This window comes from Chionomys nivalis, chromosome 15, assembly GCF_950005125.1.
Source record: "Chionomys nivalis chromosome 15, mChiNiv1.1, whole genome shotgun sequence".
Lineage (NCBI taxonomy): Eukaryota > Metazoa > Chordata > Mammalia > Rodentia > Cricetidae > Chionomys > Chionomys nivalis.
Genome location: NC_080100.1, coordinates 6,299,551 through 6,326,031, shown reverse-complemented (window position 1 = coordinate 6,326,031; position 26,481 = coordinate 6,299,551). Strand labels below are relative to the sequence as shown.

General features: G+C 42.2%; 1 protein-coding gene across 4 annotated transcripts in view; it reads left to right on the top strand.

Moving 5' to 3' along the window:
* Sema5a (semaphorin 5A) overlaps window positions 1–26,481 on the top strand; it is a 432,689-nt gene that overhangs the window by 144,221 nt on the left and 261,987 nt on the right. For all 4 annotated transcript variants that reach the window (XM_057789435.1, XM_057789432.1, XM_057789434.1 and 1 more), the window contains one exon: window positions 14,095–14,292. In XM_057789435.1, the coding sequence (XP_057645418.1) occupies window positions 14,169–14,292 (124 nt within the window). In that variant the 5' untranslated portion in view covers window positions 14,095–14,168. The remainder of the gene's footprint in view (window positions 1–14,094; window positions 14,293–26,481) is intronic.

Below are 26,481 nucleotides of genomic sequence, written 5' to 3'. Positions count from 1 at the left end.
GGATCCCAGTAAAGATTTTAGGAAATACCTTTCCTCAAAGGGCATGTCTCCAGGTTCATGGAGATACCCAGTTGCATAAGGTTTCTGGATGGAAGGTCAGACAGTAGCCAGTAACAGTGACCCTAAAGATCCCACAACGGCCTTCTCTACCAGACATGGCAGACTGTGCATGCATGTTCTCATAAAGAATATACATAGTGATTGTCACAAGAAGGTACTGTCTTCAATGCTGTCTTCACTTGAGAAAGCATGGCCTGTGATCTACAATATTGCACCAGTGAGAGCCACAACTTGCCTACTGTAGTGTGCCCTGTGAGTATCCCTCCTTAGGAGATTTCTCCATGTAAGTCTGGTAGAAATTGTTCATTATTTAACTATATTTTTTTCACAGAAAGAGCTCTTGTTGGCTTGGCGAATAGAAGTGGAATGAATGAACTTTCACTTGGCTTTAAAACCTGCTGACAGATAAAATTAATATTGTCTTTGCGCAAATAATAATTTTATCTAATGGACTTCATTTATTTTTATCGTTCCTCGGGGCAAGCTATAGCTAAACAGGGGGAAGAAGGCAAAAGCGTAATAACAATTCCATTTGAAGAGAAGTATAAAATAAGGTCACTGAAGCTGAACTATTATTGAAATGTATAAAATAGTTTAATGTTTGCTTTTCCCCATTTTATGCCATGAGGTCATTTTATATAGCTGTAAAATTCCTTCTCATCTGGGTTCAGCCATGGTGGAACTCCAGATAACAGGTGCCTCTGACTCAGCTGGGAGGTGCAGCCTGTTGTCCTTCTCTACATAGGTCAGATAAGTGTTTTTGTTATCATATTCCTCAAATCAGCTCACAAACCCATCTATCATCAATTCCTTTTGGCTGGACATTGACAGCAGGGTATATGGGTTAAAACAATCCAAAAGTGTTCATTTTTTAAAATGCAAATAAAAGTTGAAGATTTAATGGATGAAGGCTATCTCGATGTCCCCTTTAGGTTCGATAAATAACAAGAAGCCTTAATTGTAATCGTGACCGGTCACGGTTTTGGAAAAGCATTAGGATGTCTATTGGCTTCAATAGTGTGTTAACTTAGTGGTATGGTTTTGCCAACTCTTCATTTAATTCCATGTTCTGCCAAGTACCCAGAATATCTGGCGGTGCAGCAGAGAGAGAGCAGGGCCTCACTGGACTCAGTTGGCATCTTCCTTCCTGTGCTGAGGAGGAAGGGCTTTGGGCTTCCTGGGTTATTTCTTCCTGATGCCCCAAAGTTTCATTCTAGTCTTGATAAGAAAACCACATTTCTGTCTTTTGTTTCCATTCTGAGAAATCCCTTCTTGGCAGATCGTGTCTTGAACTTTTGTTTTCTATTTACCAAAGTAAGCACAAATAATCTATTCTAAAAGGGTAAATAGGAAACATAAGAACTACATTTTCACCTGTTTGACAATTGTAAGCCCTGGGTGGCAGTACTGAGATGCTGTCCTTTCCACCCTTGCCCAGCCCTGGACGGCAGCTCGGAGGGACCTCTTTTCATATGATCACCTTGACTAACAACGCCCTGAGAGCACCTCACCTCCCTGGGCCTGTGGTTCACCTTCGAGCATTTACTTTGCAGACATGACGGAGGTGACTCGGTTCATCTAATCTCCTGGCGATATGTGGGTAGCTGTATAGGCTCAAACAGAGAGACCAACTTAATGAACATAGAGCCGTGGGTTTCTGGGCCCATTCTGTCCTGACTTGCCACTCACATTCAATCTTATATATCTTATGGAATGTGGTTGAGGTCTCGCTTTATCAGATACAAAGGGATTAGGTATGTGTTTTTGAAATCTTCTTTGACTTCCCAACTTCTGGGAGTGACTGGCTCATTTATTGTCTCCTGTGGACCCAAAGACTAAGCCATCTCACAGTACAACTCTATTAGTGGCAAGAGATGACTGAATCACAGCTACTCACTGAAGATTAGCTCTGTCTGACTTGTTCATGCAGCCCATTCAGCCTGCAGGAGCACATGAATTTGGCACCCAGACCATGAGTTCACCGCCATGGCTTTTGATGAAAATAAATAGAAACCTTGACACATAACTGCTATGAGACTGTCCAGATAAATCTCTGGTGAGAAAGTGTTGTGTGCCAGGCACTGGAGTGATTATGGAGGGATCCAGACAGGAGCTTCCAGCCTGGCAAGAGTGGGCAGGAGCCATGTGTGGAGATAGAAAATTGCCTACACTCTGACCCATGGACACCTGAGCTTATATGAGCACCATGGTGTCAACAACATTCACAGGCGGCTGCAACTTTTCCTGTGAGTTACTCTAGAGAGGCTCACGGCTAGGAAGCTTTCAGGATACACAATGAGATGCATTTTACAGGGACTTGGCTGTTGGTAAAAGGTTCAGAAATTTTTGAGCTGTTCAAAGAAGGAGAGGAACTTGGAGAGTTTGAGATACGACAGGCTTGTGCCCTAACAGCAGCTGCAAACGGCATCTCTGGCTGTGACCCGGGTGCAGAGAGCATGGACTGGGAGGCATATTTGGACGGTACATGACAGACAGTTCACCCAACCCCCTTGAACAGTGACAAGGGATGGGGTGACTGAAATATATGCCCTTCAGCAGGGCTCTCTGTCTCCTTCTTTAAATCTGCCTCTTTATGATTCTGAGGTGACAAGATTTATAGCTTGCAGTTTCATGCTACAGGTGTAGGCAGAATCTCACTCATCAGTTTCAAATATCTGGAGACAGGACTGCTGTGTTTTAGGCAAGCTTGGGGCATGGCTTTGAGTCCTTGCTGAGGCTGCCTTTCTGGGTTAGCTCACTATCTTGACTGGTTTGTACTCTCACCAGGGAAATCATAGATGCCACTGGGTACACTGGGTAAGGCCCATGTCAAGAAGGGTGTTGGGTCTCTGAATCATTCCAGAAGATCTGGCCATATATAATTTTACAGTACAACTTAGAAACTGCTTAGGCTTCCCTGAAAGGGTGAACATTAAACTTGTGTTGGATCTGTTTTTATTAATAACTGGTTAGATACTGTTCCCTAAAAAAAACTCCCCATGTAAGCTTTCATTCTTTTGATTTCTTTTTAATCTGACAGTATTTTTATTTTCTAAAAGGAACAGTTATTTTCTGTCCCCCACATCTATTCAGCTGCAGCGTGGGTGAAATCAGGAAATGTTATGTATTGTACAAACGCTTCTATACAGAGCTGTGCTTATTTAGATCCAGATTATAGAGCCATCCTCCCACACCAAGAAACCAAAGGAAAGATCCAGGGATTTTGAAGTAAATTCTTCAAAATGTATTGATGTCACAGTCCAGATTTGTCTTCTGAAATGCATCGTCCAAACAACAAAGCCATTTTTTATTAACTTGCTTAATATATATTTAATTTTCTTGGATTGGTCAGGCTGTACAAGGAAAAAAACTTTTTGTGACAGTGATTCTTAAAAAGCATTTCAAAACAAAGTTCTCAAAGTGTAGCAAATAATTATAATTAACATGGCTTTCAATTTTACTGACAAAGTATTGAAACGATGCAATACAAGCTCCGTTGGGAGACGCATGTAAGTGTACTTTGTGTAGTGACAATAGCTAGAACTATAGAGAGAAAGAGGATCTGACAAACCTAAATAAGGGTTTATCAGCAAGGGGCAATTTGACAGTGCTTGGAAGTGTTTTTGCTTGACAAAGATGGGTAGAAGTGTGGGATGTTGGCTAATGTACCTAGCAGCCCTGGACCGAGAATCTCTTTGCTGTGATGTCACTAGAGCTAACACCGAGCACCCTGCAACAGACAGCACACCAATCACCGAGGCGAGAGAGCCTGTGGCTCCTTAGGAGACGGAATTTTAACCATTCGAAAGGAAGCTACCCAAAGCTGAAGCGACCCGCAATGATACTCTTGAGGAGTTGGCTCTCTATGGTGGCTGCTCAGAAAAGTACAGGATTCTACATGACCACTGTGGATGTCTTTGTCCCCTTACTGCTTCGTTATGTGTAGCAGTTTATTGTAGGAAGAAGAAGGTGATGCTACATTCTGAAAAGTAACTCCCCAAAGAGTCCCTGTTATTGAAAGTGCTTCTCAAGGTTTGCCATGGCAAGCACGTAATCTCATGTTCCCTTCGCTGTGTTCTCATCTCCGTGGCATTTCCCTTACTCCCCAAGTTTCTCAGAGTATGCTTGAGTCACCACTTTCCTCCTTTTATCCTTTTATTTAGCAAAGATTTTAAGGCTCAGATTAGCACAATAGGATTTATTGCATACAAAGCATGCTGGTAGCTATGGTGGATAGTCATAGCCTGCTTCTTTCAGTTGACGTAACTTGGATCTTGGCCCTTGGCTCATGGCAGTAGTAGGGTGGGGTAGAGCTTCAGAAGCTGGGGTCTAATAGAAAGAAGTTCAATGCTGGTGTATGTGAGCGCGAGGGAATTTAGTCACTGGCCTCTTGAGAGGCTCATCTCGGCTGCCACGGAGTCAGAAGTTCTCGCTGTTAGCAGCTCATGCCATAGTGTGTCCCGTTGTCCCAAACTGAAAGCAGTAGATCTCAGTGACCGGACTTGACACCACTGAAAACATGAGCCAAAATACACTCTCCTCTTATGTGGATTATCTCACACAGTTTATCCCAGTACCAGGCAGCTGACTAACCTAACAGTTGAGGGTATTCCCTTTTGGCTTAGAACTGGCAAACTGACCAGCTGTAGTCTTAGCATCTCATGAGTTGAGCTCCATCCTGGAGGTAAAAAAATAGGGTAATGCTATGGGGAGTGTGCTCTGTGAGCGGTCGCTGCTTGGATGGCAGGCATGGACATACATGCTGGCGACAGAAAAGAATGAGGGTTGTTGACACTTGCCTCTCCTTTTGTTTGATCTTATCAATTGCTAGGTTGGGCTTGGTTTTAGACTGAGCTGTGAAAACTACTCACAGCCCTTCCAGAGTAGCCCACAGGGATCTCCAAACATCCTTTTCTTAACAGAACCGAACTATATTGAATTCATGTCTCTTCCCCCCTCTACACCCACATCCACCCTAATCCAGATCACCACCCCCTTTCTGTCTCTGGTTAAAAAACAAGCAGAATCCCGGAATTATAATAAAATATAATAAGATATAAAAAACCAAAACCAAACCAATCAGAACAAAACAAACAGAAGAAAAGATCTCAGGTAAAGGCAGGAGAAATAGATAAATACAGATGCCAAGACCTACTTCTTTGCTCATGCAGCAATCCTAAAATAAACACAAAACCAGAGCTTTGTGGGGTAAACAATAAAAAAATAAAATAAAAGTAAAAATTTAAAAAGAAAGAAAGAAAAGCCTGGCATCACACTGTGAAATAAAGAACTTTCAAAGATGCCATTGAAATCATTTTCTATTGTTCATCTTCTGTTGGGCATGCTGTCTACCCTTAGAATAGTTTGTTTTCCAGTGAGACTCCCTTGGAGAAAATGAATTTTTTGATGGCAAGTGTTTCTCAATTGAAGATAGCTTCTGGGTTAATCTGAGAGCTAGCAAGTGTCTACTTCTCGTTTTAGCCCCAGGACTCCGTCCGGTGCAGACCCGTGCAGGCCCTGTGCATACTGCCTCAGTTTCTGAGTTCACATGTGCATCGATCATTTTAGTTTAGAGGGTCTTGCTTTAGTGTACTTCATGCCCTCTGAATCTTACACTGTCTCTGCCTCCTCTTTGTCAGGGTTCCCTGAACTCAAAGAGGAGGGATTTGATGGAGATATCCCATTTAGAGCTGCGTGTTGCAAGGTTTACTATACTCTGCAGATTGTCTGGTCATAAGCTTCTGTGTTTGTCTTCTGCTAATGCAGGGGAAGCATCTCTGATGATGGCTGAGCAAGGTTCTGATCTATGAGCATAGTGGAAGGTCAGTAGGAGTCATTTCACTCCTATGTTCTTTTGGACAGCAGTATTATTTGACTTTACCACAGGTCCCTGGGCTTCCTAGTCTCAGGTTCTTGATCACCTAAGCAGAGCTGGGTTTGGTTCCATCTCCTGCAACGGACCTTAAATCAAATCAAATATTGGTTGATAACTCCCAAAAGCTTTGTGCCACCTCTGCACTAGCAGGTTTTGCCAGCAGGAGACCATTGTAGGTAGAAGGGTTTAGCTGGGCTGATGTTTATTTCTCCTTTGGCAGTGAGTAGAGTTTATCTTGGTACCAAGGGTACCGGTCAGTAGGGGTGAAGGCTCTAAGCAGGTACCAGCTCAACTTCTTCAAGTTCAGTGAGCTGTGTAGGTGTTATTTTCAGAAATATTATTTTGTTCTCAGTTTACAGAGAAAAACTTAGATATTTTATAACACCCTGGACTGTTTGGGGGTCCCTATGGGATCCCTGTGGGGACCATGTTGATTAGATGTAACCCAGTCTCAGTGCCAAAGCTTCATTTGGTGATGAGAAAGGTCAAATTGGGGCCATGTCACCCTGTTATTTGGCAATTTCATTTAGATCACCTTCATATATTTATATAATTTAGGAAGCTTCATTTGGTTTCCATGTGCCCTCTCTAATCGCCCTTAATTTTAGCTGTCTCCCCCATATTCTTTCTCTTGTGCCCCTCTTCTACTTACCTCCCCATTTGATCCTCTTCTTCAAGTCCATGCCTCTTATCTATCCATCAACTTCTATTCTATTTCCTCTTCCTAGGGCGTGTGTCCTTCCCCCAAGCCTTTACTCTATATCTATACCTTCATAGTTCTACAGATTGTAGCTTGCTTATCATTGACTTAACAGCTAATGTACATGTATAATAAAATATATACCACATTTGTCTTTCTGGGTCTGGGTTACCTCACTGAGGATGGCTTTTCTTAGTTCCATCCACTTACCTGTGAATTTCATGATGCTGTTTTTGAAGGTGGAGTGATATTCCATGGTGTGAACGGACCACGTTTCCTTTATTCATTTGTCCACTTGTAGATTGTTTCAATATTCTTGCTGTTATGAATATAGCAAAAACAAACGTGGTTGAGCAAGTGTCTCTGAAGTAGGATGACACAACCTTTGGGTATATGCCCAGAGTGGCGTAAGTGGAACTTAAGGGAGCCTGATTCTGATCTTTCGGAGGAACTGCCACACTGATTTCAACAGGAGTTGTATAGGTTTGCACTCCCTCCGGCAATGGATGAGTGTTTCACTTATTCCATACTATGCCTTCATGGGCTGTCACATACTTTATTGATCTTGGCTATTTGCACCCTTACAAGATGAACTCTAAGTAGTTTGCATTTCACTGATGGCTTAGAATGATGGTTTAAAAGTATTTCTTTAAATACTTCTCAGACATCTGAGTTTCCTCTTTTGAGGATTCACTGTTTAAATATGTACCCCATTTTATTATTGGCTTGTTTTTTTGATGTTCAGTTTTTTTTTTTTTTTTTTTTTTAGTTCTTTGTATATTTTTAAAATCACGACTCTATTGATGTATAGCTGGTAGAAATCTTCTCCCATTTTGTCCAAGCAATGGTGTCCTTTCCTATGCAGAAGCCCCTCAGTTCTATGATGTCTTCTTTGTTTTAGTTTAGTTTAGTTTAGTTTTTCTTAATAGGGTTTCTCTACACAGCCCTTGCTATCCTGGAACTCCTGAGGTTTTTATGTTTTCAAAATAAGCTAAAATTTGTTCTTTCAAGTGTTGTAAAGGATTATTTAAGAATTATATTGGGGATTTCATTGAATCTATAGATCACTTTTGGTAGAATGACAGTTCTACCAAACTGTGTTAATCCTTCCAATCCATGAGCATGGGAGACCTTCCATTTATGACATCTTCTTCAAGTCCTTTTCTTCAATGTCTTAGTAGTTTTCAAATCTTTTGTTTGTTTAGAATTACCATAGATGTTTTATATTTTTGAGGCAACTGTGAAACGTGTGTATGATTCCTTTCTCCGTCCATTTGTCATTTGTATGTAGGAAGGCTACTGATTTTTGTGAGTCAGGTTTGTGTCCTGATATTTTGCTGAAAGTATTTATCAGTGGTAGGGGATTCCTGGTGGAATTTTTGGATCACTTATGTCTATCATATCATCTACAATAAATACACTTTGACTTCTTCCTTGGTAAACTTTATCCCCTTCATCTCCTCCTATTGTCTTATTGGTCTTCAAGTAATATATTGAATAATTATGTAGAACTTGGACAACCTGTCTTGTTCCTCATTTTCATAGAATTGCTTTGACTGTCTCTCCATTTAAGTTGATATTGGCTATGGATTTGTTGTAAACTCACTTGATAGGCATCTCCTTCAGTTTAGGGAAACTTTCTTCTATGATTTTGTTGACAGTATCTTCTTTGCCTTTTGCCTAGGTTTCCACTCCTTCCTCTATTCTTACTATTCATAGATTTATCTTTTCATAGTATCCCAGACTTCCTGTATGTTTTTTCCTGGAGTTTTCTCTGAGTAGTGTATCCATTTCTTCTACCTTGTCTTCAATTCCTGAGATTCTGTATTCCATCTCTTGTAGTACATTGGTGAAGTTTTCCTCTGAGGTTCCTGTTCAAGTTGCTAGACTTTTCATTTCCAGATTTCTCTTCATTTGGATGTTCTTTTTTGACTCTATTTCTACTTACAGGTTTTGAACTATTTTATTCATTTCCTTCTACATTTGGTTGTGTTTTCAAAGGTTTCTTTAATGGATTTATTTGTCTCCTGTTTAAAGCCCTCTATCATCGTCATAAAGGATATTTTAAGGTTCTTGTCTTGTGCTTCGGCTATGGTGTCTTTCTAAGAGCTATTGTGATAGGATTGCGGTGCTGAGGTAGGGACATTTTGTCCTGGCTATTGCTGATTATGTTTACACACTGGTGTCTAGGCTTCTGGGTTTGGGATGGTTGCATTTTTAGGTGCTGATATCTGCTGTTTTCTTTGTTGGGTGGGTGTTTTGTTCCTTCATTTCTGTTGGCCCCTGTGCTTCTTAGAAGATATGGTGGTTGTGTGCTACTTGGTAGGGGATGCTTCTGAGATTCTGCTAGGTGTGTCCCCTGAGTGTTCTGGGTGCAGTGTTTTTCTGCATACTGGGCACTGATACATAAGAATGGGAATGTGCTAGAAGAGGATTCACAGAAGGGAGGAAAGCAGGTGTTCCACCAGGATCTGCTTAGTCTCCTGGATACAGGGGCAGAGAGAAAGGAGAGTCCCCATTGGGTAGTTTGTTACAGAGCTGGTGATGGCAATAGGAAATTGGATTTGGAAGCACTGAGGAAGACTGGAGATCTGAAACCCACCTACCTGATTCATGAGTCTACTTACTTCTCGGCAGTGCTGCCTGCAGGTTCCCATAGAAAGCCTGCTGGCATCTGAGATAAAGGAATGAGTGGAGAGAAACGTTGAAGAAGAAGATCTATGTGGTGCCCTGGAAATGGGGACAAACAGGGAGGGGATGACAAAGCAGGTGTTCTGCTACAGAGCTGGGGGTGAGTCTGAGGGGTCCATTGTGAACAAAGGAAGAGAGGGATAAAGATTGATAGTTATCCTGCCTGCTTTCTAGGCCTGTGTAGGCAGAGGACTCCTAGGGTTTGAACCCTGGGACCTCCTGCTGAAGATGGGGGTTGGACTAAGGGGATGAATGGGGGAAGGTGGGGTGAAGGGGAAGATCTGCCCCACATGCTAGAGAAGGGATCAGGAAGGGAGCAGGCCCAGCAGGTAGTCTGCTACAGAGCTGGATGTGTGGACCTGGGGATTATCTTTTCAGAGTGAAGATCTTCAGGTAGTCTACCTCCTTCCCTGGCCTGTGTGTCTAGCAGATTCCCAGAGAACACATGCTCAGTCATGTCTGTTTTAAGATCCACCAGCTGATGACATTTTATGGCTTCAGCCTCATGCCAGGAGGAAAGGTGAAGATAGGCTGTTTCCCAGTGGGGTTTTAGTCTGCTCTCTAATAGGAAAAACACACCCTTAATATCTGAACTCAGGAAAACTTAGCAGCTGTGGACCCTTATCTATTTCAATATCCCGTGTCTGGGGGATCACCAGTCATGATAGGACTGTGCTTCTGGCTCCCTGTTTGCCTACCCTTTTCATCTCCACACCCCTACACATCTCTTTACCTCTTTCTCCCCAGAAACTCTTTCCTCACTGCCTTGGTTTGTAGCCCCTTCATTTGCATCTCCCCTCTACCTGAGGATTGTCTCCAGTGAAAACATCTAGAATCTTCTACATTGCTGAGGACTCTAACCTTTGTCTGCTGAGGGATTCTTGGTCTCGGGAATCTCATTGCTATGTGTGCTCATCTCTGTGCCCTTGTGGGCATGTACTGATGTTCTAAGGCTTGCCTCCTCCACGCTGTGCTGCTGGACCCCTCTACATATTCAACTATGCACGGAGTGAAGGATGTGTAGTTGGTATTCAGTAAACGATGAGTGAACGAGACACCGGATATAGTTACTTTTACCAATGCCAGTCAGTTCCTTTAAATTTCCCACCGCTTAGGGTTCTCACCATCTCTGCCTTAGACCTCAGAAATACCTCTTCATCTACTAAAAATCTAGGACCTTTTCCAAGGATATCTACCCACTCAATGCATTCTTCTATTTCTAAATCTTTTAATATTAATATGAAAGAATATATGTATTTAATATATAAATATAAATATCCACTACTTCTTAAAGATGAAAGCTTTCCTCCCTTTAATAACTAGTTTCTTCATTCTAATAACTTACGATTGCAATTTTTTCTGGGTCTTCTCTCATATGGTGTCTTCTCTGCCTTTTTTTCACTGATTTATCCTTTTTGACAGTGTTTTACTATGCAGCCCACACTGGTGCTGACCTCATAATCGTCCAGCCAAGACTCCTAAGTGCTAGGGTGGCGGGCAGGGCCACCTTCACCTTTCCCTCTTCAATCTCTAATCTCTTCTCCACTCAGCCTTCTCAGAAAATGGACTGTTTTTAATTATCTGTGATGTTGTCTTTTTGTCCCCCTTCACTATAAAATAATCTCAGACACTAGGTGATTTCTCCAAGAAAAGAAATTATTTCTTCTTGGTGCCTGAGGCTGGAAGTCAGGAATCAAGGGGCAGTGATGGATGAGGGCCCCTCTGCTGCATCCTCCACACTGCTGTGCAGAGCAGAGCAAGGTGTTGTGCATGGGAGGATGAGGCAGAAGCCGAGGACACTGAAGTGGCCTGTCTAGCATCCCACTCTCCGTGTCATCAATTCCCCTCATGCAAACAGCCTTAATCACTCTTAAATGCCCCCACTCAGCAGGCCACTGCATGGAACAGTACATTTCAGCATGTGCTTGTGTGCCAAATTGCTTTCTCAGGCCTAAAAATTCCGAGTCTTTTAGTGCTAATTATATTTTGTTGCATTTTCTTTGACTATGAGGGAGCTATACTTTACTTCTCTTGGCCTGCTACTGTCTTTGTTACTTGATACATGGCTTCTGTTTCCTTTTCTTTGGAGACCCCCACTTGCTGCTGCTGACTATCTTTGGGCAGAATCCAGTGTTCTTTCCCATCTAACACGGCCTCCTCCTTGCCTATCCTGTTTCCCCTAAATGATGATCAGCCCATTTATCATTTCAGCCTTTCCAGGCTTTCTGTGCTTCTTCTGATTAATTTCCACATCACCTGAGCTGGAGCTTATGGGATTTTTCAAACTATTCATTCAGGATGTACAATATTAAGTACCATAGTTTCATATACAGCAGGCCTTCGGTGGATACTATTTAAATGAATAACAGTTCCATCCTGATAGTCATTTATATCACTTTGAGTCACTTTGTCCTGGCTTCCAAAATCCAATAGGTTAGAACAATAGCCATTTGTAATATATTTCAATATAACATATTGGTGTTCAGGGATTTGGGCAGGGCTCAGCTGGGCATTTATTCTGACTTTGTGACACACGTGAGGACCCTCAGTGTGATTCTGGGTTAGTCTCGGCAATGGTGGTTGGAAGGTTGGGCTTTATGTCTTGTAGCCCCCCATACCACCTAACTGCTCTCTCTCCTGAGTCAGGTCTAGGGAGCTGGACTTCTGTTCTGCTTCCTCCATTCTTTGAGGAATGCATTCTGGATGGCAGGAGGTGGCCGTCATGCTGTGGGGCCTGGTTTGGCCATTGGAAGCTGTGACTTCTGTTGTGTGGTTTGCTGCATGGCGCCACTACAGAGCAGCCCAGACTCACAGGGCAGAGGGCTACAAGTTCAACTCTGTGATCGTTCTGACCAGCCATACTTACTCTTACCCATCCTTTGCCTCTGTTTTTTCCTCATGATGTCCAAAGCCAATTCCTTTCATTGCTCTGAACAATTGCAGTAACTTTAAATAAACTTATTTAACGTTCTGTTGTTCTCACCGCAATTACCTCACCAGACTGTTTTTTTTTTGTTTGTTTGTTTCTTATATATTTCTTCCAGGGTGAATAAGCTACAGTGGTATGTGCCCCAACAGTTAATACCTCACACTTTACCACAATTTTCTTTCCATATTATATAACCTATATCCAAGCTCTTCCTTCACTCTCTGTATTACCTTGTGTCTGTACCAAGTACAGAAGAGAATTCTAGGACTGATGTTTACTGCCGTGTCTCGCCTGCTTACTCACTCCTCGGATGCTTTCTCGTCCTCTTCCCTTGGTGTGGAACGACTTTCCCGAAATCCCTGTCGTTTGAAATCCTCTTTATCCTTCAATATTAAATTCCAGTCTGAATCCTCGGTGAGCCTAGCCTTGATCCCTCTAAATGGCAGGGGCGCCCTGCCTTCATTCCCATGGCACTCTTACTTCCTCTAAACTTAAGAGCTTGGGTTGTAGTTATTCGCACAGGTTTGCTTTACTTTAGAGTGTGTTTTGTTCACAGTCTTGAAGGTGGCTCAGTTTCTAGCCTCAGCCATTTACCCCACCTGAGATTGCTCAGTTTTTGTTCTATTAGATTCCCACCTGGTAACAGGTTTTGCAGATAAATCATCCATAAATTTATACTGCCATTAGGATGATTGACAAGAATTGGGAGCCATATCATAATCAGATAGCATCTATGAATGATAAAGAGTGATGGAGTTACTGCGTGTCAACTCTGTTTGCACAAGCAGGCCAAGACAGACTTACAAGGAAAGCCCCAACAATGATCACAGCGATTAATCACCACTCCTTAAGAGGGGTGTGACCTAAGAGAGCTTAAATGCTAATTGTCTCAGATTTAGTTCATTTATTCACACACACCCATACACATACTTCCACACCCATACACACACAGTCTATAATATGCACATATACACGCCCATACACACACACCACATATATTTCCATACCCATATACTTAACAATCTATACTATACAAACACACAGACATGCACACATTCATACACTCACTCCACACACACATACACATTGCACACCAACATACCCTCAAATCCACACATAAACACTCACATTCATATACCCATATATGCACACACATCCACAGCCATACACACACATACCAATACACACATATCCATTAGAATGCACTCACACATCCACATCCATACCCACACAATCTACACTATACATACAGAACACACCATTACTAAATACATATACACATACACACTCCTTTTACATTACATACCCATACACACACACCATTAAACACACACACTAATACACATACACATCTACAATCATACACACAATCTATACTATACACACACCCATATATAACACACAAATATATCAATACTGTACACATATACCCACTCACCACACACCCCCATACACACACCAATAAACAATATACACATCCAAAAATATACAGATATCAGTGCCCATACACATACACATCCATACCCAAATACACACAATGTGTACTACTCATATACTCACACACATACACAACAAATAGATTCATCTATACTGTACACATACACACACCCATTTACCCCACACCTTAATACACACACAGCCTTGCATGCAGTCTCTCTCTCACACACACAAACTCTGAAGCATAATTTACTATCAAACATAAGCTCTTCGTATTTTTTAGCATCCCTTGTCTTCGCATATTACAAATTCAAGTTAGTGGTAAGACTTTCACAAAATGCTATCCAGCAGGAAATGAAACATGAGCTCATGTTCACTGGACCTTTCTCTTATGTGTTGTAGGTACTTTTCACACATGAGGAGAAGGTGAGCTTCGTAGAAGACACGTTCCCAGAGTCAGAGACCCCTTGCCCACCATGAAGGGAGCCTGCATCCTTGCATGGCTGTTCTCAAGCCTGGGAGTGTGGAGACTCGCCCGCCCTGAGACCCAGGATCCCACCCAGTGCCAGAGAGCCGAGCATCCTGTCATCTCCTACAAAGGTAAGGAATAAGGGTATAAGGAATAAAGGGAAAGAACTAAGACCATAACATGAGCCCAAATCCCATGTTTATTGCAAGATAATAGAAGATGGATGTTTCTTTTTGTGCTGTGACTGCACCTGGTAATTGTTTAGAATGAGATTATTCCCCATGAGATCCTTGTGTAGGATCCCAGATGGGATTGCTATGGATAGGAACTGTGTTATTGTCCCCTCTTCATTTAACAGGTGCTGTAGGGTTCCCAGACATCCAATCAAAGACTGAAACAATGGCATCAGCACTGCAGTAAACAGTAATATGACAGGAAAAGGGAAAAATTCTTCTGACATCTCCTGATGAAGCCAGGGTCTTGCTGTGACGAGCCCCTGGGTTCTCATCTAGCACCGCAATGCAGTGCAATCCACTGTAGTCTGTAGTGTCTTCTCAGTGTGGTAGAGTTAGTGGGTGAAAGGTGCATTCACTCTTTTCTCTGCCAAATTTATGTATGGTCTTGATGGCCTGGACACTTGAACAGTTCACAGCGAGGAGAACACAACCAAATGTCCCCAGAAGGCCTCTATGACCAGCCCAGATCAGACACTGCATCTTAGTAACTCAACTCAACAGCTTGTTGATAGTGTAAAGTATTGCATCACAGAGTTCATGTGTTGATATGAAATATAAACAATAATGTAAGCCACACATTTATTAATTTGTGTTCTATTTTTCTCATTAACATACCTACCTCTGATTTGTCTCACATCTGTCAAAGTATGTTGACCCAAATTCAGGATATCATGTAATTTTATCTATGATATTTGAGTCTCCAGCTGTTAATGAAAAGGACTTTATGATGTTATTATTACATCAGACATGGAAAAGCTTCCAAATAAAACATTTCCTAAAACCATGAAGTGAATTTTCAGTCTCATGAGGATGTGAATTCTGTGGGTCAAACAAGGATCTACTGAAATCCAAATAGTACAGTTTTCTTGGATAATTCTTGGATGTCTTTAAATATTTTATTGCATTTTTCTCATTTCCCTTGGAAATAAAACATCCTTTAAAGAAATGGAACCAATCACCCAGTGTGGTTTCTGCTCACGGCATCCTGTTTGTGCCATTCGCGTTTTCCTGTGTCCCTTATAACCCATAATTCCCAGTGACATGGGTCCTGATGAGAGCCCTGCTCACATCTTCCTTGACTTCCCACAGCGATGGACGCCGACTGTGAAGCAGAGTGTCCAGTGGCGGTTGGCAGTGATTACAGCCACTGGCTAATGGGAGAAGCCTGCGCTGCTCTCATTTCACCATCTTCTCCCCATCTACTAGTTAGCACGCTTTCACGTGAACCAAGCTTCCTTCGCCTGCTCTCTGAACTCCACTGCACACAGCTGGGAGAGGAAAGCTGGGCTGAGTACCCACCACTACCGGCTTTTGTTCCATTTTGTTTTTACTCGAGTGAGTGGGTTCCCTGACATCGAGCTGCTCATTTGTCATTCCAGGAGATCTGAAAAGTTAGGTTTCCTGTTGTTTTCCTTTCTCTTTGATCAGATTGATATCAATACATGAATTTAATATAATCGATAGTTTTTTTTTTCTTTTTCTTTTTTGTTGGCCGTGTGGATGTTAGAACGATGCCCCTTCAGCCTAGGAGAGCATCTTGAAGTTGGGTCCTGAGCTCAGTGGTAACTTTGAGTCTCTTGAGTCAAAGGTGCTGCGATTCTCTTACCTACATCCTCAGATCACTCTGGGAATGGTTCTTCCTGGTGCTCGGAACACTAGCAATTAGGGCTCCTCAGCACCTAGGGAAACATGTATGAAGATAAGCCCTGTGAGCTCCCGCTGCATCCAGGTCATCTCTAGACTCGAAGGAGTTAACATCTGTCACCTTAGCCTCTGTTTCTCTCTGCTGTGCCCAGAATCTGTGTACCTATGCACGGTAGCACTTATTTCTTTTCCTTTCACATACAGCTTGCCCACCACCCCATCATTACAGTGCATGACCCATCACTCTTTGTTACAGTGCATGCCCACCACCCAACATTTACACAACAGCAGCTCCACACAATCCCTAGTTCTGGGATTCACTGAAAACCTTTGCAGGTAATTTTTCTTCTTTTCTTTGGTCTTCATGGTATGTACTTCACTGTGAAAGTCTGGGTTTTGCTTGCCTAGGGCTGTTGCAAAATGACTGCCAACTGGGTAATTTCACGATGTTGTCTCTCACAATGTGCTAGCCAGCAGGCCACTGTGACAAGGTGGATGAACCATGCTTCTCCTGATGACTCTAGAGAAGACTTCATGTCTTGTGGCCAGCAGCAGTCCATGGCCTACCTTGGTTTGCGGTTACATCACCCAGTCTCCTAGGCTATACACTCTCTGCAATCTCCTTGTGTATTTTTCTGCCTTCTCTTGTTCTACCAGGTCACTCTGTATTAGAGAAAGCTGAATATAGTATCACCTGGTCTCAAAGAGTTCATCTGGAAACGCAGTTTCAAACTGTGGCACCCACGTTGGCAGGTGCTTTTGCTTAAGACCGAAGGGCATAGTTTTGTGTGGCCCTAGCACAGCCCATATTACGTTGTTAAACCAGGACTGCGTAGGAGGAGAAAGTAAAACATATTTCATGGAATGATACCTCTGAGGATCCAAAGAGATAAAAATGTTACTTGTGCAGGGACAGGAAGATAGGAAATAGCTTTGAAAAGAACATTATTGAATAATCTTTTAGTGAAGGTGGGAAGAAGCCAGGTGAAGGAAAAGGCTAAAGAAAGAAAAGAGAGGGGGAGAGACTCAGTGTGGCCAAGCCATTGAGCTGTAGGAGTGGGTGGGGTCCTGAACAGGTGAGAGACTTTTTGGTAGGAAGCAGAGTCCACCTCCAGTGAGCTGGCCTGGGGGGAGGGGGCCAGGCACCCAGGATGCAGGACAGAGAGTGGGTTGAGGTGGGGTAGGAGTTCCTGGGGAGTGGGCAGGTGATGCCCAAGAGACTGGAGTCTCTCGGAAGTACGCGAGAGTTTGAACAAAGGAAAAGCCTACTGACAGAACCCACAAAAGATTCCCTGCGGATGTGATGAGAATAGCTCATGCTGGAGCTGATTGGTGGTCACCACTTCAGCACAAGAACACATGTTGAGATGGAGGACCAGCTATGCACTAAAGTTTGAGAACCTGCCCCACAACACTGGCAAGGGAGAGATAAAGGAATTAGATAGTCTGACTTTAAAATCTTGATTTCTACGTGGCTCTTTTAAATGTCATGACTTTTAGTGTTATGCTTTGGCAACATTCTACGTAAGAGGCTATTAGCGAAGTGGATCTTATGCCAATGCAGCTCCTTAATCTCATCAAGCACTGTCTTGATGGGAAGCACCGGGGCAGACTGAAGATTCAGGCACAGTCTTGTTTCCCGGCCTTAGTGAAGGACTTGCCACTCCTGTCTCTCCAAGTCCTTTGCTTCACATTGTCTAATAGCTTGCTGGTTTTGAAGGCTGCCTCCTTGGCCGCATGCTCTGGAAGATTTATCTGTGTGTGCTCAGTGGTAACTAAAACACCCTGACCCATTGCCAACAATCTGTTTGTGCTGATGTGCTTGTCATTTCCCTAAACATCTGTTCCAATAAACGGGAAAAACTGACCCTTCAAGCAGCGTGTTTCTCAGCATGCTCAGTGAGTTCCATAACCATCATTGGAATTAGCCTTAAATGTTCCAAGTCTACTCGAGGCAATTGTACCTTATTCTGTTTTTGTTTGTTTATTGATTCAAGTTTACCCAGCATGCTGGCTGTGTAGAGAGTGTGTTCCACTGATTGAAATGAACTTACAGCAAGCTATTTACCATTACGAAGGAAGAAAGACCACAGATGAGTAGTCATTCCCTTCTCTGCGAGTCTTAGGCCTTAAAACCGCGACTGATTTGCGGCATTTCATCAGGGTCTTTGTTTGAAGCATTTAGTATTAATGTCTAAGATTGCTTCTGCCTACAGAACCAGGCAGGGCACTATTGATTTCCACTCCCGGGTCCCTGCAATCTTTATTTTTAACTCTTTAGTGATCTTGTAGTGATCTTCCTACTTACAAGTGTATTGATCCGCTTAAGAATTATTTCAGAATTTATGGAAAAGCTTATGGATGCTTGACAGAGGATTAGTAATACCTTGCACCCAGAGCTTGGGAAGGGCAATAAGTGGGATTGTCTTTTCCAGCCGTGGACAATACTGGGACCAAGCTGGGGAGTGATACCTTATCTGAACACGGGGCCTTACGTGGTTAAATGTTTTTAAACGCGGACTTTTATTCCTGTAGCAGTGTGGGTGATTATTTTTCATGGATCCTGTATTTTTCTGAATCATGTAATTATTTCACATTGTACTTGGGCATGTGTTCGAAGCATAGCTTTGTTTAGATGATGATGAGAAAACACAGGGCAGCTTTTTAATGTGCTGGTACTTCATCGTGCTTACTGCCTGGGAGGCTCTTTCCCTCCTCCCCCGAGAACTACTTTCTACTCCTCCCCGTGACACTGATCCCCAGGTCCCATGGCCCCTATTAGCTACCACTCTGTCCTCTTTCCCACCTCTTCCCACTCTTGTCTTGGCATCCCATAGATTCTCTGCCTGCTGGTCCTGGCTGGCATCTTGGTACTGGCTGCTGGTCCTGGCTGGTGTCTTGGTACTGGCTGCTGGTACAGGTTGCCTGCCATCTCTTACAATTACAGCTTGAGAAGCTATAACCCAGCCAGCCAGGTTAACCTCAGATACCCTCAAGGACTATGAGGCTCATTCATGCTGGGCTCAATGAATACCCTCCAGTTCCACGTGTTTCCTTGTTCATGTGTGTCTCCGAAGTTCGTATATGTTCCCCAGGTCTGTGAATAAGTCCTGTTTCCCTCTGTGGCCCCTGACTACATGTATGTCTCTGGCTCCTTGTGTGCCCTGTGGTTCCATTCACATCCCCTGGTTCCATGTATGATCCTGGTTCTATGTGTGACCCTGGTTCCATGCATGTGCCCTGGCTCCATGTGTGATCTCTGGTTCCATGCATGTACCCTAGTTTAATGTATGTCTGTGGTTTGTTAACATCCCTTGATTCCGTCTGTGTCCCAGCTCCACGTTTGTTTCCTGACTCCATGGGCATCTCCTGTTCTGTACACAACCTCTGGTTCTGTGTGTTTCCCTGGATCTTTGTGTGTTCTATGATTATATGTTTGTCCCACAAGTACATATATGTTCTCCAGCTCCATAGACTCCATGTCCATCTTTGTCCACTGGTTCCACATTTCCCTGAGTCCATTCCTCCTGACTTCCCCATCTCCATGTTTCCTTGACTTTGTGTTTTCTATGTCTTATTGAGTGTGCCATGGCTTTGTGCATGTTTTATATGTCCCAATGTACACATCAACACTGTGAGTGTTTTCTCTGGGTTTTGGGTGACTGGAGTCTTTACAGATTTTTTTCTTTAATACATTAACTTTGATCATATTTTTTTCGCTCCCAAAATGACTCACAGATCTTCCCTACCCACCCAACTTCATGCTATTTGTCTCTATCTTTTAAAAACAAAATGAAAATAAAAACATATAAATAAAAGACCCAATAAGATGAAAATACCAAAATAAAACATGGCTGGAGTCTAAGGTCTTGCCTGGGTTCGGTTTCTCTTATAGAATTCAGTGCTCCTGTTGCCAGGAAAGGGGCTCACACAGACGATTTTGAGAACCCTTATAATCTTCCACAAGCTTCATAGCCTTAAAATTGATAATTGGTAAACCAGTGGTGAAATGGCATTTAATATTCATCTCTGGCCAGTCTCAGGCCCACAGAATGGCCTCTAGAGATGTGCATGCTGGGACTGCATGATGGTTCTCTATTCCCTAGGAGGAGGAATTAGGAACTTTAGTGAGTTAAAATGTATCACAGTAATTAGTTTTAATACCTTCAATATATATATATATACACTTGGGAGTCATGGTGCCTGATTGTACACCTCACAACTCAGGAGCCTGGGGGAGGCGAGCTGAAGGTTTAAGATTATTTTGTGATAAATAACAAAATTCTGACTCTAAATGTATAACCTAGCAGTTTTGTAGGAAATGACTTAAAATGAAACACAGGGCTGCCTAGAGTCGACAGTGATCCGAAATGGAATGGTTTTCTCTGTAGTAATTGAGTTTTCATAAGCCATGTTTGTTCCCTGGTATCAGTACAGGATGTAAGTGCTCACTTAGAGCAGGACGTCATCACTAAGGATCCTTCAGGAGTCCTTCATCCCGGGAACAAGTTGTCCTTTGTGGCCGCATGCAGTCCTGAAAGCCTCGTGTGATACCATGTCAAACTCCCAAAGTCAAAAATGTACAAAGCAAATTGCAAATGAAGGCACTAAAGTATAAGTGCACTGCCCATTGGTTATTGTCATAAGCTAGTTGGAAAGCCCTTCTGATTTTAAACTATGTCGCTAGTGTTCTGTCTGTAGAACTGAAGCATTAGAAAGTGTGCGGTTTGTCAGCCCCAGCATGTGAGTCACAGCCACGAGCACATGGGGGCCTGGGCTGAAGAACTGCTTGCTCATTCTTTAGTTTCGAAGATATTGATAACTCTCATGTTACTTTGAATTTTATGGCCTCTGATGAGCAGCGGCTATGTCCATGTGTCTCTGTTCTGTCTTTGGACACAATTTGAGGTTTATTTGGTTACTTTCTATCATCCAGACAATGCTTAGATTATTTTATGACTTCCAATCCACTGCTCTGTAGTGAAGTTATTCTCCCATGATCAAACGTGCCCTGGGATGAAGATTTTCTATTGCTATCATCAGACTCTGATTGAGAACAGCTGCCTTGGACTTGAACACATCACTGCATTTTATATATCTTTAAGCATATTGTGCTCTTTCTCCGCATTAAGTGGGCAGTTTGTTTGTTTCTTCTAGTAGGGATTAAACACAGCCTTCCTACTCTGTGAGGGAAGAGCTGCGGATGAATGAAAGGAGGTTTTAATTAGGTAGGACTTTCCTTGGATCCTGTCGTTCTTATAATAGCTGAGCACAATAAGCAGCTGTGGCTTACAATTGAGGGGCAGAGCTTTATTCCACCGTGCACAGCACAGGGCTGAGAAGTCTGTGCTACCAAGGGAACAAGGAAAGCACCACTTCTAGCTAACTATTCCTTGAGTATTTTCTAATTTAATCAAGACTTAAACTTTTGTTTTCTTTGGTCTCTCTCAATACGAAGTGAAGGAGAGCCAAGGGTAGACTCAAAGTATTGGAAACACTAAGTTTCTCTTTTCTAATCTCAGGTCCCTCTTCCAGGGAGGAATTTTCCCTACTCATAACCGAGAGCATTGCTTAGCTCATGATGACATTCATAACGACAATGTGTGTCCTACAGCCAGATGGAAGGAGTCCTCCCGTCTCAGGCTCAACAGAGATTTGTGTTGCTGTTTGACCATTCCCACCTTGGAAGGACTTCGGGACAGTGTGTTTTACAGACTGCAAAGCCTATTAGCTAAAATCAATGAAGCAAGACCCTGATGACCAGAGTGGCCTAGGCAAGGGCTTCTAGTGGCCATCAGAAGACGATTAATGATTATCATTCTTGTTTGCAGTTTTGATTTTTGTCCCACTCAGTGTTCTGGTTTTAGCCCAGGGAGCATTTTAGCTTCTGCTTGTTTGAAGATAAAAGCAGAGGTCCATTTCATTAATAATTCAATCAATATTTAGTGAGTGTATGTTATGTCCTGGAAATTGTTTCAGCCACTGGGGTTGCCGCAGTCAGCAGTGCAGAGATAAATCCTGGCCCACACCGACTTTCTGCTCTATTAGGGAGACAGACTATAATAAGCTGATAGCAAGTGGACTTCCATGTGGAACTGAGAGAGAATGTAAAGCAGTGGTGGGTTAAAAGGAGACATTTGTAGCTGTCACCATGGTAACTAGGTGTATCAGACAGTTTCCCTTGGCCTCTCAGCCCCCATTTGATCTTTCCTTCTGTTTATTTATTCTTTTAAACGGACAGGTAGTTATGGTCCATCGTTGTGTACTGTGTAAAAATAAAACAATATATAGTGTGTGATTAGCATTCTCCTCTCCTTAAACATGCACCCTTTTTTTATGTTATAAGCCTCTTTTCATTCCTTTTTTTCATACAATACATGGCACGTTGTTGTTCTGTCACCTCCTTTTGTTGTTCTGCTCTGGAAACTGACCAGGGTGTTGGCCATGGCTCAAGCTCCTTACCTTCTGTGAATGGCATAGGACATGAACAGAAGCTGAAGAGGACAGGGGCATAGCCACAGGCTCATCTCAGACTCCACGGTGCCCATCTCCGTCACAGCTTCTAAAACACACTAGCAGAGTCAGGCTCCTAAGTTCATGAGCTGTCAATTGGAATCATTCACTATTTTGTTTTTTTATTTTTAGAAAGATTGACACTGCATGGAAGAAGTCTGGGTAATGGAATGATGTAATATTTTGAGATTTCAAAGGATTACTTGGTCTGCTATACTAAAGATGGACTGGATTACAGGAGGATGCATAGTTCAGAGTAGGGCAGCGAGGTGGGTGGTAGTGATGAATCTTAGCTGGAGATGGTTTTGGCTTGCATGAGGACATCAGTGGGCAACATGAGGAGCAGCAATAGTGTTTATTTGGGAGGCAGAATCAATCGTACTGGCATTCAGTGTGTGTGTGTGTGTGTGTGTGTTTATGCTGTTTTTGTAAGAGAAGAAGTTAGGCAGGAATGACTCCAGCCTTCTGTGTTTGAGCCACAGAATGCTGAGTGAGGTGAATATTTCAGTAGAGGTATTGTGTGAGGCGTTTCAGAGCTCAGCATTTGATAAGCACACCTGGAGTTTTGAAGAACAATCTTAGCTGGAGGTAGACCTGTGGGAGGTACGTGTGTCATTTCAAGTCTTATTATTGGTTGAGGGATCTGGGGGACGACTGTAGAGATAAATGAGATGAGTTGGAGTGAGAAGACCCTGAGCCAAGTCAGAGGAGAGATTTTGGAGAGATGCAGCAGCAAACATGCTAAGCAAGCAGAGCTGGACCCTTTTCATCATGCTAGAAACTGGAGACATGAGATTTCAGCATGAGAAAACAGGAAGCTGAGGAAAATTGCTGGCAGAGACAAGAGCTAATGGGTCCTAAAGTCTCCAAACCTGGAATGGGTCTACCTACATGGTGGAACTCTACTACCAATGAATGTCTTTCAAATACTTTAGTTGTCAATGGTCAAGTGATTTATTTTTTTGCAAATATTCCATGAATTTACTGGCCTACTTTTCTTTAAGAAGAAATATTGTACTGAAGTTGATCTATAAATCTCAAGAGGTTGTTCAGGCTACTTAATGTCATTTTAAACATTCTCTTGAGAAGTGGTGAAAAAATACTTAAGAGATGAGGTGTTAGAATTATGTTCTATGCCTTAGCATATGAACTTGTGCAAGTGACGTAAGAGTTCCGTAGTGAGAATTCTAATTGATTGCTCTTAATAATAACAACCCAGAGTCAGATATGGGGCGGGAGATGAAAGCTGAAAGATCAAAGAAGCAGAGCAGCCAGTCACTAATTCTTACCTCTATGAAATCTTCAGTCTGAATAGACTCTTGTTTCTATAAGTCCTTGGACTGAATGCCATCTCTGTGAAACCTCAGACTGAATGTAGAGCTCCTGTCTCCTTCCACCCTATATTCCTCTCTCTACCCAGCCATATCACTTCTCTGCGATTAGCAGTGTGAGCCACCACCACTTGGCTCTGTTTCTCTTTTAGATTCATTCTCATGTAGCCCAGGGTGCCCATGACCTCACAGGGATCCCTCTGCCTCTGTCTCATGAGTTCTGGGATTAAAGGTGTGTACCACCACTGCCTGAGCTCTATGGCTAACTATTATGGTTAACTCTGCACTCTGATCTTCAGGCAAGCTTTATTTGTTAAAGGACAAATAAAATTTCACCAGAGTTCTGTTTGATGATTTATACTTACAAAAACCAAACAGCCAAAAACAAGAAACGAAACAAAACAAAAAAGAAAAAGAAAACAAACACCAAAACAAAAACAAGATGGCAGCGTAAGGCTTGGGTTTACTGAATAGATGAAATTAGACTGATCTGTTTGTGTACTTGTGAACGACAGCAAAGATATAACAGACATCTAAATACCCATTGTTAAAATCAGAAAGAGCTGATCTCACACAGAATCACATAACTCTCTTAAGTGTAAGAAGTTTTGAAAACTGTATGAGAGTTTAAGAATTTATCATTGTTAATGAGGAAGAGAAGCTGGAGAATTTGGTTTGCCCAAGTGATATTTTAAGTCTGTTTCAATATTAGTCACTCTAAAATGCAAAGATATGTTGAAAATTTCTAATTTCAGGGTTAAAAGGGAAATATAAGATCATTGTATACACAGGTTAAATTAGATTTAAACACTTATCTGAATTTTTTAAAGGGTTGAAATAATATAATCTTACTTATTTAAATTTAAAACTCATTTGAATTATTTTATTTCTTTATTTCACAGCATAAGTTCTATGACTTAAAAGGAGAATAGCTCCAACAATCAAGTATGTGAATAATTAGTCCTCCGTTCCGTAATTGAGAAACAAGTTCTTAGAGAATACATGCATGGATGAAAGTTTCAACCCAAAGCCCAAATTATTAGCTTTGAAAAAACAAATGTAAAATGAAGAGCACATGAATGTGTGAGTTCCTTTGTGTGTGTGGGTTTGTGGAAGAGTTTTTAATTATACTAACTAATATTAGGAAATGAGGGCAGATTGTCAGAGAAATTCCATAACATATTCCCTTTGTTTGTTCAAGGTCTGGCGAGCAGATTTTTGGATTTGGAAAATGATGTAGGGGACTTTACCATCTGGGTGAGATGGAAAGTGGGGACTGACTTAACCTTCATGATAAAAGGAAAACCAGACCATGTTAGAAACTAAACTGCGTAGAAAATGGGCAGCAGGCAGACGACACGGTGCGAGTGTGATCACTCAGGAGGAGGAAAAGGAAAGTGAGCTGTTTTCAGGAAGGGAGAGGAGGAGTGATTGAACCGTAAGTGGATGGAAACCATGCATGGTGTTTGGACGACATTAGAGCCAAATTAAAACTCAGCTACAGAGAAGCACGTGAAAATCACTTTTGCAGTTAACCAATATGTGTAATGACTCATTCTGTACCATTAGCCAGCTCCCAAATAATGACATGAAGATATCTGATTAATTATGACAGCTTGGACTTAGCTTAGGCTTGCCTCCACTACCTCTTATAACTTAAATTAACCCACTTATATTAATCAGTGTTCTATCATGTGGCATTTCCTCTCTTCCATCTTGCAACTCCTGCTTTTTCTCTTTGTCTCCTGGTGTCATCTGCACCTTGATTATCTCCTCCCATTTTCTCCTTCTGCCTGGAAGTCTCGCCTGTACCTAGCAGGATGCCTGGCTATTGACCATTTCTCAACCACAAAAATATATCTTCACACAATGTACAAATAGCCCACAACAGGTATGGTTCTAAATAATCCACAGTTCGTAACAATCTTAAGGGGAAATCTGCATTGTGCCCATCTGAATAACAATAGATTTATTTAGATCACCTGTCTAAATCTGTGGTCTGCAACTTCAGTACTTCAATAGTTGTAATTGCTTCCATCAGTGATTTTAGGTGCCCATATGGGGATGTTTTAAAAGGCAAATTAAACACATATAAACAGAAGAAACTTTTAAAATGTAAACCAAACGCCAGAGAGCTGACTCAGTGGGTCAAGAGTTTGTCATACTCATACAAACACCCAAGTTCAAATCCCAGAATTTGTGTAAAGCAATCTATGAAAACCTGAAGCTGTCACCCCAGTCTCTGGATGTGAGAAGGGAGACAGAAACAAGGGAACTCCTGGAAGATCCGGCCACCCAGCCTGGATGGGCCGCCCAGCCTAGAACGCAAAGCCACGAACAACAACACAAAAAGAGACACATTGTTGCAAATAAGGGACGAGGTAAGGGCTGCTACCTGAAAGTGCTCTGACGTCAGCATGTGTCTATACTTACACCAATATGTACATGCATACATATACAATTCATACATGTATACACTCATACACACATACACACACGCGCGCGCGCACCACATATAAGTGTAAATATAAGAAGAGAAAGTGATACAAACTTAAACACTTCTTGGATAAGACCAGAAAAATCAACAAATATCTTA